Here is a 15,516-nt window from a genome sequence, read left to right on the forward strand (position 1 = left end):
GCATCAGCCAACTGTCGAAATCATCGTAGAAATTTAAACCTGTTGAGTGAAGAGTTCATGTACGAACTTCTCGGTCGGCAGATTACGAAAATACATACAAGTAAGCCAATACGTCAAAATCAGTAAGAAGCAGAATTGGTAACAATCATTTCCTTAGGATGTAATTCCAGACATGCAACTTTTTATATGAAAAAAAATCAATCATACACACACACACACAAAAACTAGAAAATTACTTCTCGTTCACCAAGTTATTGATAGCCCTTTTCCCCCATATCGGCGACTACCCAGGCGATTGGTCTTCAATTTTCAATTTATTTTTACGTTTTTACGTGCTGACATATAACGATAGATATTTTTCGAAATTCTAGTTCCGCATGTTGTAGCGTTTATATCATTTTTTTCCTTTTCTGTTTGAATGCGATTCAATTCAAGAATGGCTTTCAAGTCAGAAGAAACACGAATTCTGAGAATTCGGAATGTAGTACAAGAAGAAGAAAAAAAAAATGTGGGTAGTGTTCGAAAAGGTTGTCGCGTGTGGAAATGCGTACACGATCCGGTATCGGAAGTCTGAGAAGCTTGAACGGAAATTGCCGTTTTGCGTTTCCCTTCTGTAAAATGATGAAAAAAAAAGAAAAAGAAAAACTATAAAGAAACCTTCCTTTTTCATTCAACCTCTTGGAAATATTTTTTGACTGTGAAAAGTTAGTTCAGAAAAGGAGTTCAAGATGCTTCTTTTTATATCACAACGGTTTACGAGGTCCTAGCTTCTTTTCTTGGTAATGCATTGATTTTTTATTATTTGTTTCATACATCAAACACACGTAGCTCATTGTGTATTCTAATTTGGTCTGGTATTCAATTTCCTTATTTCGCATATTTGAATACTCAGCTCAAAAACTCATTGATTACACGATTTTTGGGAAATTCATATTTCGAAACATGGTCTGGTATAAAATCGCAGAGTTTATATATATTGTACAATGACGACTTCAATTTTTTTGTATGATTTGAGTTTTACTCATTTTAACATGAATAAAAACAGAATTTCTTCCAACAGGTAAACAATTTTACCTGGAACAAATGAAAATAATGACATGACAAAAGACATATGTTTAGAAAATTAAAATTTAAATTTAAGCAGTTCTTTTTGGTTATCCAAAATTTCATGGAAAAGAAGTTCGTCAAACGCGGACCCTAGTAAAAAAACCATATACTCACAATCCATTCAAGATGATTGGTGATTATGCATGAGAACAGACGATTACGCATAATTAACGATTTTATCACATTTACTGTAACATACGCAATTGAGATTAATTGTGAAAACATTATTGTTCCATAGAAAAATATGAGGAAAAATAATTGTGCTCATTAACGAAATAAGCGCATTCAACAAAGCCGCATTTTTAATCGTGATAATTGTATTAACGGGTGTTAATTGTATTTCTTTAGCCATGAGAAGCATGCACCACTATTGAATGGTCTTATATCACTTCGGAGGGAGGGGGAATCATTCAAGAGGATATTGAGGTCTGTAGTTCATAAAAAGCGTGAGATTTTCACGCTTTCAGATTATTCAAACGATTTACATAGGTTTAAACAATGCCGGGAATGAGTAATTGTCAAAATAGTTTGATCTTAAATTGAAAAAACCTATCCTATCTTACCTTTTCTCCATCATGAGTAGCAAAGACTTTGTTTAAAACTTGTTAGGAAGCTAAAAAAAAAACTGAATCAATATATGAGGTTCGAGTGCTTGTGGAAATAGCGTACCGTGATCCGGGGCTTCTTTACACTAATCCTGAAAAAAAAGATTCGTGCAACCCCAAAAAGTAGTTTTTTACTTCGTTTTAAGCTTAATTCAGCTCAGTATCAATCCTATTACGTTCAAAATTAATATTGCTTGTCTTTTGTTTCTTGATAAAATAATACCAAATTTCATTCATATTAGTTGCTATTTTTTACATGTTAAAAAAATGAAATGAGTTGCTCTTTTGAATTTTGATAATTTTTTCCATTCAAGAATCTATTTAGTGTCAGTTTCCGTAGTACTATGTGGTAACAGCATAAATTTTAAGTGGGTGGACAGTGCTCCAAAACATTGTCTTGCTAAGAAATGATCAATATATAAGTTCGGTGCAAAGTAACCCGCTCCTATGGGTTACTTTGCACTAATTAAAAAAAATAAAAAAACCCATAAAAAAATTTAAAAAAAAATTGTGATTGCTTTTTATGCAGCAAACCCGTTTTCACATCTCATCTTGAAATATATCAACATTATTTTCAAAAATTATTTTACATATTTGCTATGCGTAGCATGAGAGAGAGAGAGAGAGAGTTTTTCCTAATAAACTCTGAAAATCGGTGCAAAGTAGCCCCATGTTACGGTATTTTGCTTGTTAAGATGAGAGCGGTTAATATTTTTTTGACGATTTTCTATACCGGTTTTGTTCAAGACTATTAAATCTCTCCAGATGTGACTCGAAGATAGTGATCATTAAGAAAAAGAAAAACGTAGACTAAGAATTAGAACGTTTTTATTGGTGACAATGAAACACCAGAACAGCTGCCGTGACGAGAAATGGAGAGAGACACACAGAGAATCTTTTGTAGTCATTTATTGATTTCGTGTTATGTTATCGAGTCTAGCAGATGTCCTCTTATGCCTTATATATATATCTCGCACATTATTATTTTTTCTCTCTTTATTTTCTTCTCTAGAAATCGATTGAAGAGAAGTTTAATGCGTGAGCTATTTCAGTTGAAGGGATCATTTTAAAAAGGTTAAGAATCTTTTGTCTTTCTTTTGCTTCACTCCGATTTCGAAGAAACTATCTTAGAAAACAGCTGGCAAGAGAGAATTTCCGTACCTTTCCAAAAAAAAGGAAGAAGTAATGAAAAGGAATATGTCGCGACAATATGAATGCAACGATGAAACGAAAAACATGTTCGGAAGAAATTTAATTGAACAACGTTGAAATTGAAATTGTTGAAAGTAACAAGAAAACGTTCGATTCCATGCCAAGAAACTGTCAGACTTATTTTTATTTTGTTCTAGGAGAAAAGTGAAATAATGATCAATTAAATTTAAAAAGCATTATCTTATAATAAATTTATGAGTAGTGTGCTCTTATGAAATCGTGAAAACCAAAAAAATTAGTTTTTTATGTTGCATTTATAGTTAGTTGTTTGAAGCGCAGGAACATTTTTGCTAGTGACCGACGTTCGAATGTTCATAATCGTCGGGTGTTTTTCTTTCGTTTTTTCGATGGGTTCGTGAATCCACGTCAAAAGTAACATCCTTTTATATATATCAGATTTCTTCTTCTAGTGATATTAAATTTCATCGTGTGTTTTGTGGATCGAGTAATATTACACGTAGAAGTACCGAGAGGGTGTGTGAAAAGTTTACGCAATAAAAATCAATCTATTGACATAAAAAATGTGGTTTAAGCTAAAATAATCATCATGGTGTAAAGAGTTGTGTGTGTGTGTGTGTGTGTGTGTTTTTTAAATTAAAAATTAGTTCATACTTTCACTCATAGATGGCGATGTAGCTCAAAAACTTAACATAATGCAAAGAAAGTGCCATAAATAGTGTAGATGTTGCAAACAGAGATCAACGACATTAGCAAACCTTATTTCTCGGGACCCAGAAATGAGCTGTTTGTATTTTAGGGTGTTTGTCTGCAGCGAGTTGCTCAGTACAAACGGAAAACAATCTGAAAATATCGTTTTCCTATATCGTCATTCTAGAAAGAGTTTCGCCGAGTGTAAGAGCGAACTGCGTAGGTTTGGTACTGTATTTTTAAACACAATTGTTCATAGAAATTTCAGCAACACGTTTCAGAAAGAAACTCCATGTCGTGACATTATTTTGGAGTAGCGTAGAAAATTTTTAGATACTGGCAGTATGTGTGTTCCGTATTCGATTGTAGCAGATATGTGGGTTGAAAATAAGTATCGCTTAGATGAGCCTGAGCTACAAAGGACGCTTATATTGAAGTGTGGTAGTTTCATGTGACACGCAAATCGCAATAAACATTAACTATGCACCTGGGCAGTAGCGAGAAATTTATTTCGGAGGGACGACGACTGCTACTTCTTGGGGGGGGGGAACGAAAGTGATATAACAATAATAAATTTCATACCTTTCGGTCTGTTATGCCGTGTTCCAGTTTCCTTTGAAGCAGACGTTTCGTCCCTTCAAATTTGAAGGCTCCGATCTCCACCCACTCAATCAGAAGCCGCAACGTCCCATCAACATCAACACTTCACTTGATCGACGTCTCAACGACGACGTTCATCCTTCCGCGTCTCCAGCAAAAGCGTCAGTGGACAACGGTCATTCAAGGAGGTCGCTTCGTCTCCTAACTCATAAAAAACAACACTGAAGATGTCCACCGCAGTAGTGGACGAAACGTCTGCTTCAAAGAAGCCCTGGACACGGCATAACAGCCCAAAAGGCATGGAATTTATTATAAACTACGGCAGTGAAATCCTGCGTTCTGATATAACAATAGATTTAATCATGTTATTACTCATATATCAGACATTTTCTCACATTAAAAAATCAATCTATTGACATAAAAAATGTGGTTTAAGCTAAAATAATCATCATGGTGTAGAGAGTTGTGTATGTGTGTGTGGTTTTTTTAGATTAAAAATTAGTTCATAATTTCACTTATAGATGACACTGTAGCTCAAAAACTTAACATAATGCAAAGAAAGTGCCATAAATAGTGTAGATGTTGCAAACAGAGATCAACAACATTAGCAAACCTTATTTCTCGGTATCCAGAAATGAGCTGTTCGTTGTTCCCCCCGCGGACTCAGTATTACTAAAGTGTGCCATTATCCCGTACGTTATAATTGATAGAACGGTTGCACGCTGCAATAACATCACAGGGCTGGCGTCCGCGCCTTTTATTCACTGTAACGCAGATTGGTATACGATTTCTTCTTCCCCAGGTTACATTTGCATGCATGGTTCTTTTTCTCCCGATAAATTTCAACACGAATGCCGTTTTAACGTTTGCGGAGAGGCCGTTTCGTAACGCGCTAGCGCGTTTGCGTTTCATGTTAGACCATGCATTCTTTGATGACAATTGTTTGTCTATCACCTCCAAAGCTTTTTCTCATCTTTTCTCAATCACCCTGTATAGCGAAATGCATTGAGGCCCTGTTTCACAGACTTCAAATGTGTCCGTTAACGGAAAGTGACCGCTAACGGGGAGATTCTATTATGGAAGTTCCACGGTTTTATATTGATACAAACATTTCTCTACTATAATAAAAAATCATCAGACGTAATATATTTTTTAAAGATGCTTGTAACAGAAACTAACGTTGAAGAATAGCATCTGTTATGATGAAGAATATACGCATTGAGGTTCTATATTTTAATTCGTTTTTTGTATCCAAAAATATCATAAATACTGTTCAAATTTCGTAATTCTTAAAGTTTCTTACAAAAAATATTGATAAAAATTTGTTTTTATAGTCAAACGCGATTTCTGTCTTATTTATTTAAAAGATTTTTCAAGGTAGAGGTTTCTTGAAGTGAATACGTCTTTTAAATCATCCAACGATACTGGCAGCATTCGCAAAAAGTTGCAGAAGGAAATACACTTTAAACGCTCATATGCTGATATTTCAGGAAGTACCCAACGCAAGTTAAAAGCAATGGTATCGTCAGATGCACATTTCAAAAGTGCATTCAATGATATCATTCCGATTTCAATATCTTTCACCGTCTTGGTAACAGGGCCGCTGCCTCGGTTCGTAAAAAATTGTTTTAAAGTATATATCGAGCAGTTCACAACAAAAATAGACGGCATTAATATTGTTTGCTAGCTATTCCAAAGACAAAGCCAATGATAGTGCCATAATCGCATTATGCGAAAAATAAAGGTATTGATAATACCAGTACTTAGCAACATCATGTAATTTCATTATGTGATGTTGGTAAATACATCAGTACCTACCACGCAATTTAAGGAACTAAAAACGTATGTACGTCAAAACTTGCGGCTGTGTCTATGGTACAGCCTTCCCCAATTTTTTTATATTTCTTTTTAGTAGAGTAAACCCGAACAAATCTAACAACTCTATCTATTTTTTGTGGCCCTTTTCTTTTTTAAGGATAACTCGAAAAAGCGTTGTCTGTATCCTATATATATCTATGATATTCTATTCCGAGAACTCCTAACAATCCTGTATGTTATCCAGGTTCATCTATTATTAGGAACTTTGAAAGCATTGTCCAGAAAGAATACGGACATTGCTCACAGAAGGTAAAAGAAAAGGCTTTTGGAATCTATCTCTCTTGCTAAACAACTCAGGCAAAATGCACAGAAAGAACTTGGAAGAATGGAAAAAAAAGAATTTAGAGAGAGGTAGTCATTTCTTTCGGAACAGTGAGAAATTCTGAAGACAATAGGATATCTTACCTTTTTTGGTAGCTCGGAAACTATCGTCCGCTGATAGTCTTTCTACCTGGGCAACCAAACGCGATCGAGGAAGAATGCTGGTGTCCCCATTGATCTTCTCTATAGCTATTCGAAATGCGAGTTCTTGTTCGTCGTCCTCCGTATCAAAAAGGCCACCTAAAATAAGACAAAAAAAAAAGACTCGATCACAGTTTGTTTCCTCAAATCAATATGTATGAAGTTTAAATAAATGCGATTCCCCTAATCTCCAATTTTATGTGTTGGAAACCTCTCTCTCTCTTAGAGAAATTTAGTATACTATTTCATACATATTATTAGTTTCAACATCCACGATTCATTGAATTTTCTTTCAAAGTCAGAACTAAAAAGCTCAGTTCAAGAACCAGGCAGCTTCATTTTCTGTGATATTTCAGGAGACATAATAAAAATAACATTTTAGGGGTTCCCATATCTTTAAGGTAATATTTGAGATATACTTGATTTTTAAGTTTTAAACATTTAATTTAAATTTTTGAGAATTTTAATTTTTAAAATTTTGAGTTTTAAATTTTGATCTAAATATACAGTCAAATATCAATCTTTTGTTTATTTTATGAACTGAATAATTTTTTTTATTTCAAGTCAGTTTTTTATTCAGTTTCATTGATGTGCCATGCTATTTCATCATACGCGCAAAGTGTTGTTAATGCATTTTTTTTCTAAATGTTTGAAAACTTGCGAAAATTTTTTTTGAAGATATGAAAAACGTCGATAGCAAATACAATCGATAGTAGGTGTAAAAAATTTGAAATAGATTAGTGGTTAACCCATTGACGCCGGTTAGAAAAAAAATTTGCCATTCCAAATTTTAATTTTTTTCGTTGCCAATAAATGGTGTGAATGGTTCCACTCAATGTTTTTTTTCTTTCTCAAAATCTAAGTCGTCTTTAATGGGCTAAATATTATTATTGATGATATATATTTTTACTAGAGTATGGCTTTTGAGGTTTCTTTACTATGTTGGAAAGGTATGAATCCCTTAAAATGATTTGTTTCTGCAATTTTTTGTACTTTTTTGTACTTGACGATTACCGATCACTTGAATGCTAATCATCATTGATTAATGATTACCATTGGCGTATGCAAAGGATTCTGATGTCACTCCCCGAGCCGAGATTATAGTGTTATTTTGCAGGAAAAAACATATCCCCTTCCTTGAAAAAATTCTACATATGCCGATGTTGACTACAATATTTGATTTCAGTGTATTGTAAAACCACTAGCAATCTGGAAGAACGTATCTCATTGCGAACTGAAGGATATCTTTGAATTTTCTTTCATGATGTGGAATGTTTTACTATATTAAATTATGCAATTTTTTTGTGCTTCTGAAGAAATTCTGATTTTTAGCGCGGCTACAGAATCAGTACGTACAGTTTCTGGACCATAATACACTGCTGGCCACCCAAATTGCAACACCAAGAAAGACAAGAGATATCGCAACAATATTTATTTTGTAGATAACATGTTGACCAAGCATCAAATGATTAAATTTATAGACTTCTGTGAAGTGTGGTTCCTGCCAAAATCAGTAGCCAGAGTAGCCGCCATTGTTGGAGATCACCGCTGCCACACGCCTCGGCATTGATTCAAAGAGACTTTGGATGTGTTCTTGGGGTACAGCAGACCAAGCAGCTTCCACGCGTTGCCAAAGTTGATCTGGTGTGGCAGCTGGGGATGTAATCTGGGTCAATCGTTGAGCAACCATGGACCACATGTTTTCTATCGGCGAAAGATCCGGAGAGCGAGCTGGCCAGGGAAGCAATTCAATCTGGCGATTGACGAAGAACCTTTGGACAATGCGTGCCACGTGTGGTCGCGCATTATCCTGTTGAAATATGGCTGTGGGCAAGCCCTGAAGGTAAGGAAGGTCAACTGGCTCCAACACCTCGGAGATGTAGCGCTGGCTTTTTAAACTACCGGCAATGCGTACTAGAGGAGTGCGAGAGTGATATCCAATACCGCCCCATACCATAATACCCGGTGCAGGACCAGTGTGGCGGTGCATAAAGCAGCTGTTCAGCATCCTCTCTCCACGGTGTCTCCAGACTCGAATCCGACCATCGTGGTGTTGCAGACAGAAGCGTGACTCGTCAGTAAAGACAATTTAATTCCATTGTGCCGTCCACATCCTTCTTTCATCGCACCATTGGCGGCGGAGACGTCTGTGGTTCTGCGTCAAGGGTAGACGAAGCAATGGACGTCTTGCGGACAGACCACTCTGCTGTAAACGGCGTCGAATGGTACGCGCAGACACTGGATGATGCGGTACAGACTGAATGTGCTGCGCTATGGTTCGTGATGTGGCTGAGCGATCCGTCACTACCATACGCACAATACGCCTGTCATCACGTGAAGTGGTGCACTGAGGTGGATGCGATAGAACACGTCGGTCCGTCGTACCCTCCTGCATCCAACGATCACATATCCGCATTACAATTGTTTGGTTTCGTCCAACACGACTACCGATTTCCCTGAAAGATAATCCACAATCTCGGTAGGCCACTATCCTTCCTCTGTCGAACTCGGACACTTGATCAAAAGATGATCGCTGTTTTCTACGAAGCATAATTGATCGTTTTTTTGAAAAAACCACAAGAAAAACACAATTGCCGTACTTCAAATCGTCGAAATCTCCAAGCCTTAAATAGCGCTTTGAAGTGGCGCCACAGGCGCGCGTGATGTGCGTCTGCGCTGAAATTCTAATCATTTGCATATCTCACCTCCGCTAATGCATGTTGTAAATTTCATATTATTTGCATGCTTCCTTCAGGGTGTTGCATTTACGGTGGCCAGCAGTGTATCTCGTTGCTTATTGTTCGGAACAATACGCTTGTTTCTTTTAACGAAAGATGATATTTTTATGAACAGAAAAGAAATCATTGTTTTTTTTTGTTCATAAAATTATGCAAGAGAACCACGGCACCTGTCACTTCAATTACTCTTGCTACTTTAACAAGGTTTATGTGATTAACAGTAACTATAAATGACGAAATATAAAATTCATTATCAGTTATTTAATGAAAATAAGTTTAATTATTCAAATTTATCATTCTAAATATTTTAAAGAACAGAAACGTTTCCTGGAGTATCAAGAAAAGTTCGAACTGCATTCGATAAGCTTAACTAAATATGTATCATCTGGTCTTACTTCTGAATAACGATACAATACTCATATTTAAACCTATAATCACACAGTTAAGCATAAAGTAATGAAATAAATAGTAAATAGGAACATTGATGAGACATATTTCAAAAGATATTCATTTTCGTAATTTTCTAAAAGAAAATTTACATTATACAGTATATTGGAATTAAACTACCGAAATTTTTTTTTTTTAAAGGAATCCCTTTGATGTAGATGAGAAATATGCAAAAGATTTATTTGATAGAGATGGGAAGAATGAAAGCCATTCTCTCTCTGTTGTTACTTTCGAGATTTTCTCGGATTCTTCACAATACTAAGAACTTCGTCTTTCAAAATATTCTGGATTGTACAGATAAAACGGCCACTGCTATATGTATAATAGTCAGCTATTTTTTGTTTTTACTGTCAAACTTAAACATTCTGACATTTTATGAGATCTAACAGGGAATGACAAAAAATTACAATAAATAAATAAGAAATAAGTAAAACAGACTTAAAACTGCTCGGAAAATAATCTCCAAGAACGTGAAATTCAAATAAAAAGCTTTCTTGGTAATAAAATGCAGGCATCTTTATCTTCAAACACGAAACACGCTAAAAACGAACCTAATATACTAGTCGAAAAATGAACAAATGCGACCGTGAATAGTATGCTAGGTATCTTTCGATACATAATTTTAAAAAAGTGTTATTACTTTTTTGTTATAATTATAGAGATTTAAATAAGAAATATCAGCAAAGAAAGAGAGAGAGAGAGAGAGAGAGAGAAAGAGAGCGAGAGAGAAATACAATTGAGGTTGAATTTTCAGGTATACTCTTTCGACTAAAATTAGCAATAATGTGAAAGAAACTCACTCGTTATTCTGTAATTGATAGTTTAGCTAGAAAAATGGAATTTTGGCGAGCGCTCATCCTAATTCGACTGTGTGACATCTAAAGCCGGACCATATTCGTAATGCCAGCCCGTCCGAGCTGCTCAAAAACCAGATAATGAGGTAAGGCTGCGGAGATTTTTACTGATTTTGAACACATGATTCAGCAACATTGAAATTAAAATCAAATCCAATCTTCTCGTAATGATATTATTCCTATTCATATCTTACCTTTTTAAGAAGTACCGTATGTACAAGTATCTTTCCTTTTCCGTCCATTATCTATATTGCTCAAATTTTTGTAAGAAGTGAGGCGAGAAGAGTAAAAAATCAATTATCATTAAAATAATGCCCCGAAGCGGTAAAAATAAAGTGCATAATATTGCATTATCTTTTGATCATATTTATCACACCACAGTCATTTTGTGCACACGAAGTCACTTGGACCATTCAACGAAACTTATATAATGGCATTAGAAAATATTTTTATCTTCTCCACACTGTAACCAACTAATCCGATTATTATGATCAACGAAAAGAATATATATATATATATCATGATTATTTGAAATTTTATTTCGCAATGCCATTGTGTAACAAATTGCTATTTTTACTCAATCGTTAATGGTACAAAAAATAGGAAAAATGGCTTTCTTCTAAATAACAGGTTAGGGGAAAAATAGATAGTAATCTAATATATAGTCTTCCTTATCTTTTAAATTTATTCCAGTCATTTCATCTGAAGAATATCTTTTGGTCTTCGTTCTTGATTAAATCTGCCGCAATAAGATTTAAGACACTAATGCAACAAACCCCCTACTTCTCAATTGGAGAGAGCCTGCCTTTTTATTTTCTTCTCTTGTGCTTTAGGTAGTTTCCGTACCGGCTGAAATATTAATTTTGAAAAATAGAGCTTATCTTTCAAGTCGACTCTGGTTAATTAGAGTCTGCCGAAATGGATACGCTGCTCACATTCTTCTTAGCTCACTACGAAGATAATTCGAAGAGGTAATTTTCAGTGTGAGATTCCGATAAAAGCTATTTAGAGCAGCGAAACGACTAAGATCCAAAAAAAATCTCCCAACTCCAATAATTTACGTTGTTCGTTAATTTCTTTCTCTAAAAACGTTGATGCATTTCTTATAGTTTTTTTTTTATCACGGAATTCAATTCCGAATGCGATGGAATAATGTTCACGAAGATTCAGTTTTTACGAAGTAGTATGTCCAACGTTTTAAATTTAATTCATCATTCAAAGAAAGAAAACTACGAGAACGCGTTAAATTTCTTCAAAATAAATTTAGGTTTTTCCCAGATTTTGATTCAGCTTTGAAATAATTTTGATTTTGAAATATTAAATTAAATTTACAATTAAATTCAGCTTGCCGTATCTTAAAGACTTGTGACTTTTTTCTATGAATTATACAACAGTACAAAAAAAATGAATGAATATTTCTCTTCGCTGCCATTATTGTTTGTGACAAGCGATAGGCAAATTGCATCGTCTGTCTTGAAGGTTTTGCTGTGACAGTTATCTTTTCAAAAGTGTTCAAGTTCCTTCAAAGTATCGTACTTTTGATGCATTGTCAGTAAAGTTCTGAGACATTATCTCCATCGATAATGTTCATGCTATCCACACTTCACTTAATCCTTTGTCTCAAATATTCGATAATTCATACCATCGTATTAAACCCTCTATGGTCTGGTGTATATTTGAATATACATTGCAAATACATGGTGGAAAACAAAATCCAGTATACCAATTTTTTTTTTTTTAGTATTTTAGAAAATACATTTTCAAATGCCACTTCAGTACAAAATACAGCTATGTAAGTGTAATGCTTTTTTATTTACAAAGTGTTGATTCCTTGTTAGTGTAATTTTTCGAGAGTTGCTGAAATTTTACGTGTTCGGGGATTTATAAAAGTGCACAAAAATGAGACAGGGGATTGGAAATAAAATCCAGAGTAAAAACCATTCAACTTTGCTAATTTTATCTGTCTAATCAAGGAAAACCGTATATTTTACACTTAATCATTTTATCTGACTAAAAAAAAATCCACTCTATTTAATTAAATTTCTGCGTTGATGCATTTTTTTCAATTAAAAGTATGATAATAGAGGCAATTTATATCCGTTTTTTTGTAAAAAAGAAAGTTATTCAATACGTTTTTATGGGGGTGAAGGGGTTAAAAAAGTATGAAAAATTTCAGAAACTCAAAAGGTACGTGAAAATGGTTTTGCTTCACTATAATCTTATTAGAAAATATCAGAAATTCACGAATGTAAAATATCGTATTTACAAAATAACGTATTAGAATTAAACTTTGGCGATGAAAGTTTTGCTGTACCTAAATTTAAAACGAAATCTGAATGAAAAAAGGTGTAAAATAGAATTTAAAAAATAAATAAATAAAAATAAAATTGCTTTTCGCATGAATTGGTGCCAGCGTTTTGTGTGTTTCCTGTTTAGTCCACGGGAGATAAGGCCCCGGAGAGCTGATAGGAAAAAGAAGAGTGGAACAGGAGTTGGAAATAGGCGCTATTGATTGTGTTTCCACGAAAAAGTGGGTCGCCTCCGGAGGTGCACATCAGCAAAAGAACCATGTTCTGATATTAGTTCCGTAAACAATATCCATTTTTCAGATCCAGCTACAAGCAAGAAGGTCTAATGAAAAACAATAGCCAAATGTTTCTAGATCCGAAAACTTTCGTAAAATTGTAAAGGAAATAAATTTTCTTTTATGGTAAGTGCGAAAGCTACTGTATGTGCAAAATACATAAGCTCTGCCTTTGTATCTTTTTTTATTTATTTAGATTACGCTGGAAAAAAAGCGAGATGAAAACACTAGCTTTAGATGGATTGTTATAATCTTTTTATAATACAGAACTTATACGAACACACAACAAAAAATGCAGACGCTCAGTCGATGAAATATTTTTACGTGTAGATAGTTTAGTTTCTTTCGAGAAGAAAAATTAAATTTTTTCCTTGGAGCAATATTACTTATATGCATATTATGCATATTAACAACAACAAACTTTGAAGTATGAATCAGGTACTTAGGATGGAAGATCATCTTATCATAGAAGACGGAAAACAATATTTACAAAACAACAACATTTTTTTAATGCTATGTGATAGAATAACAACCAATTTTTCCCCATAAGGACTTTTCTTCCATATATAATCGTTTCCTGGTTCATATTGAAGCTATAATTCGACTTTGTATTCGCACATTGCATTTTTATATTCATTTTTATTATTTCTACTAATCCGAAAATTTTCGCAACATATGAATTTCATAATATTGTTTATATACGGATGTTTTTTAACAACTGGCTGTTGCGAAGATGAATTTTTGGAAAGAGAGAAAATTCATCACCAGTTGTTAGAAAACCTTCGTATGGATAGCTGATATCATCCTTTCATATTATTTATATATTGTCAAAAGTTTTGCATACTACTAAAAAGTATTATATGAATTAGATATCGTGTTCTCATTCCAACTAACTACTATCATTTCCCCCTTCAAAGCTGATGGGGAATTTTCGATCACCTTTTCTTAATAATTTTTTTATTCTACGATATTTGTAATAATTTGTATGCGTGTGTCCCCTTAATACTGATCCTACACTTACATTGTGTTCACCAGGATGATTCTTTTGATCATATGGTTGATATTTCTCCATCACTTCGATGTCGTGTGTAAAAGCAAAAAGACGAATTTGAATTAGAAAACAAACAATGTATGAAACGTCGAAATAAAAATGTTGATGTATAATTTATTCAGAAAAATTGTCCAAAATGATCAAATTCTATTTGTTATGTAATTATACATATACATTTATGTGTTTTCAATCTTATTTTTTCATATTTCAACTTGAATAACATGATTTTTAACCTCATGAATAGTATTTGATCTCGAATGCGATCGTAATATTTTTTGTGTTATGAGAGTACATTGTGTATACAGAAAGAAACTCTCTTGTTTCTTTTCAAGAACAAGAATAGACCAGGAAAATAAGAGCTACGTTTCATGTTTCATCCATTACGTGAAATTCATTCATATATACAGACTTGGAAAACGTTTTATGTATTTTTGGTTTTATTGTAGTAGATATTATAGGAGAATTGATCCTTATTCTGTGCTCGTAGTGTTTTCTTAGTATATTCAAATCCCTAGTTTTATGTGAATATTTTAGATCTATTTTTAAGCTTTTAATGACTTCTATGAAAGAGGTTTCTGTTAAAAATACAAGGAAAAAAAAATCAAATTTTGCTTTCCATTGTTTCACCTCCAGACTGTAGAAACACTTGAGGAAAAAAAGAATAAGCTACGTTTTGTTTTAAGCATCTTAAATCAGAAATGACACACAAAGAGGGAAGGATGATTTCAATGAAAAGCTTTTACAAAAATCTTGAAACCATCAACAAAACCATCAAACCGAAAAAAAGAGTGATTTTTTTAGTGTCTTTTTATTCTTACTGATAATAACGGGAATTGAATTATAAATATCGAAACTGACTTGCAGGTTTAAGGTATAATTAAAAAATTAATGGTATAGCCTACTATCTAAAATATAAATTATAGTCTAAATTATAGTGCCGGACTCGTGATGCGAGGATCCGGGTTCGAACCCCACAGTGGTGGTCGGCTGAAGTTGGTTTTCTGTGGTTCCCAACTTCAAGGCGCAAATGCGAGCCGATCTCCCCGTTAAAAAGTCTCGCCACAGAGAGCAACAGTCCTACAGCGTTAAATCATTCAACCATAACACTTCACTCATAGTTAGTAAGAACTGGGGGCAGATGACAGCACTACACATAACAAGCATTACACAGAAACAAACTTTACGTCAGGTTGCACTACACGTACACGCACATTCCCGCATGTACCGATTCGTTGGGTGGGGGTGGGGGGTTCCGCAGGGGGGGGGGTGCATGTGTGGTGTAGCAGTAGTAGGTAGGGGCTCGGGGATCCATGATGTTCTTAAGTCAGCC

At 34.3% G+C, this 15,516-nt stretch overlaps 1 protein-coding gene across 2 annotated transcripts in view; it reads right to left on the reverse strand.

Moving 5' to 3' along the window:
* The window catches only part of LOC149080708 (glutamate receptor ionotropic, kainate 2-like), a 96,117-nt gene that overhangs the window by 52,034 nt on the left and 28,567 nt on the right, over positions 1-15,516 (reverse strand). For both annotated transcript variants that reach the window (XM_089239920.1, XM_089239919.1), the window contains exon 2: positions 6,456-6,611. In XM_089239920.1, coding sequence (XP_089096046.1) covers positions 6,456-6,611 — 156 coding nt within the window. The remainder of the gene's footprint in view (positions 1-6,455; positions 6,612-15,516) is intronic.

This window comes from Pholcus phalangioides, unplaced genomic scaffold, assembly GCF_987345545.1.
Source record: "Pholcus phalangioides strain wild (caught in Gottingen) unplaced genomic scaffold, Ppha-v1.0 ptg000011l_1, whole genome shotgun sequence".
NCBI classification, from domain to species: Eukaryota; Metazoa; Arthropoda; class Arachnida; order Araneae; family Pholcidae; genus Pholcus; species Pholcus phalangioides.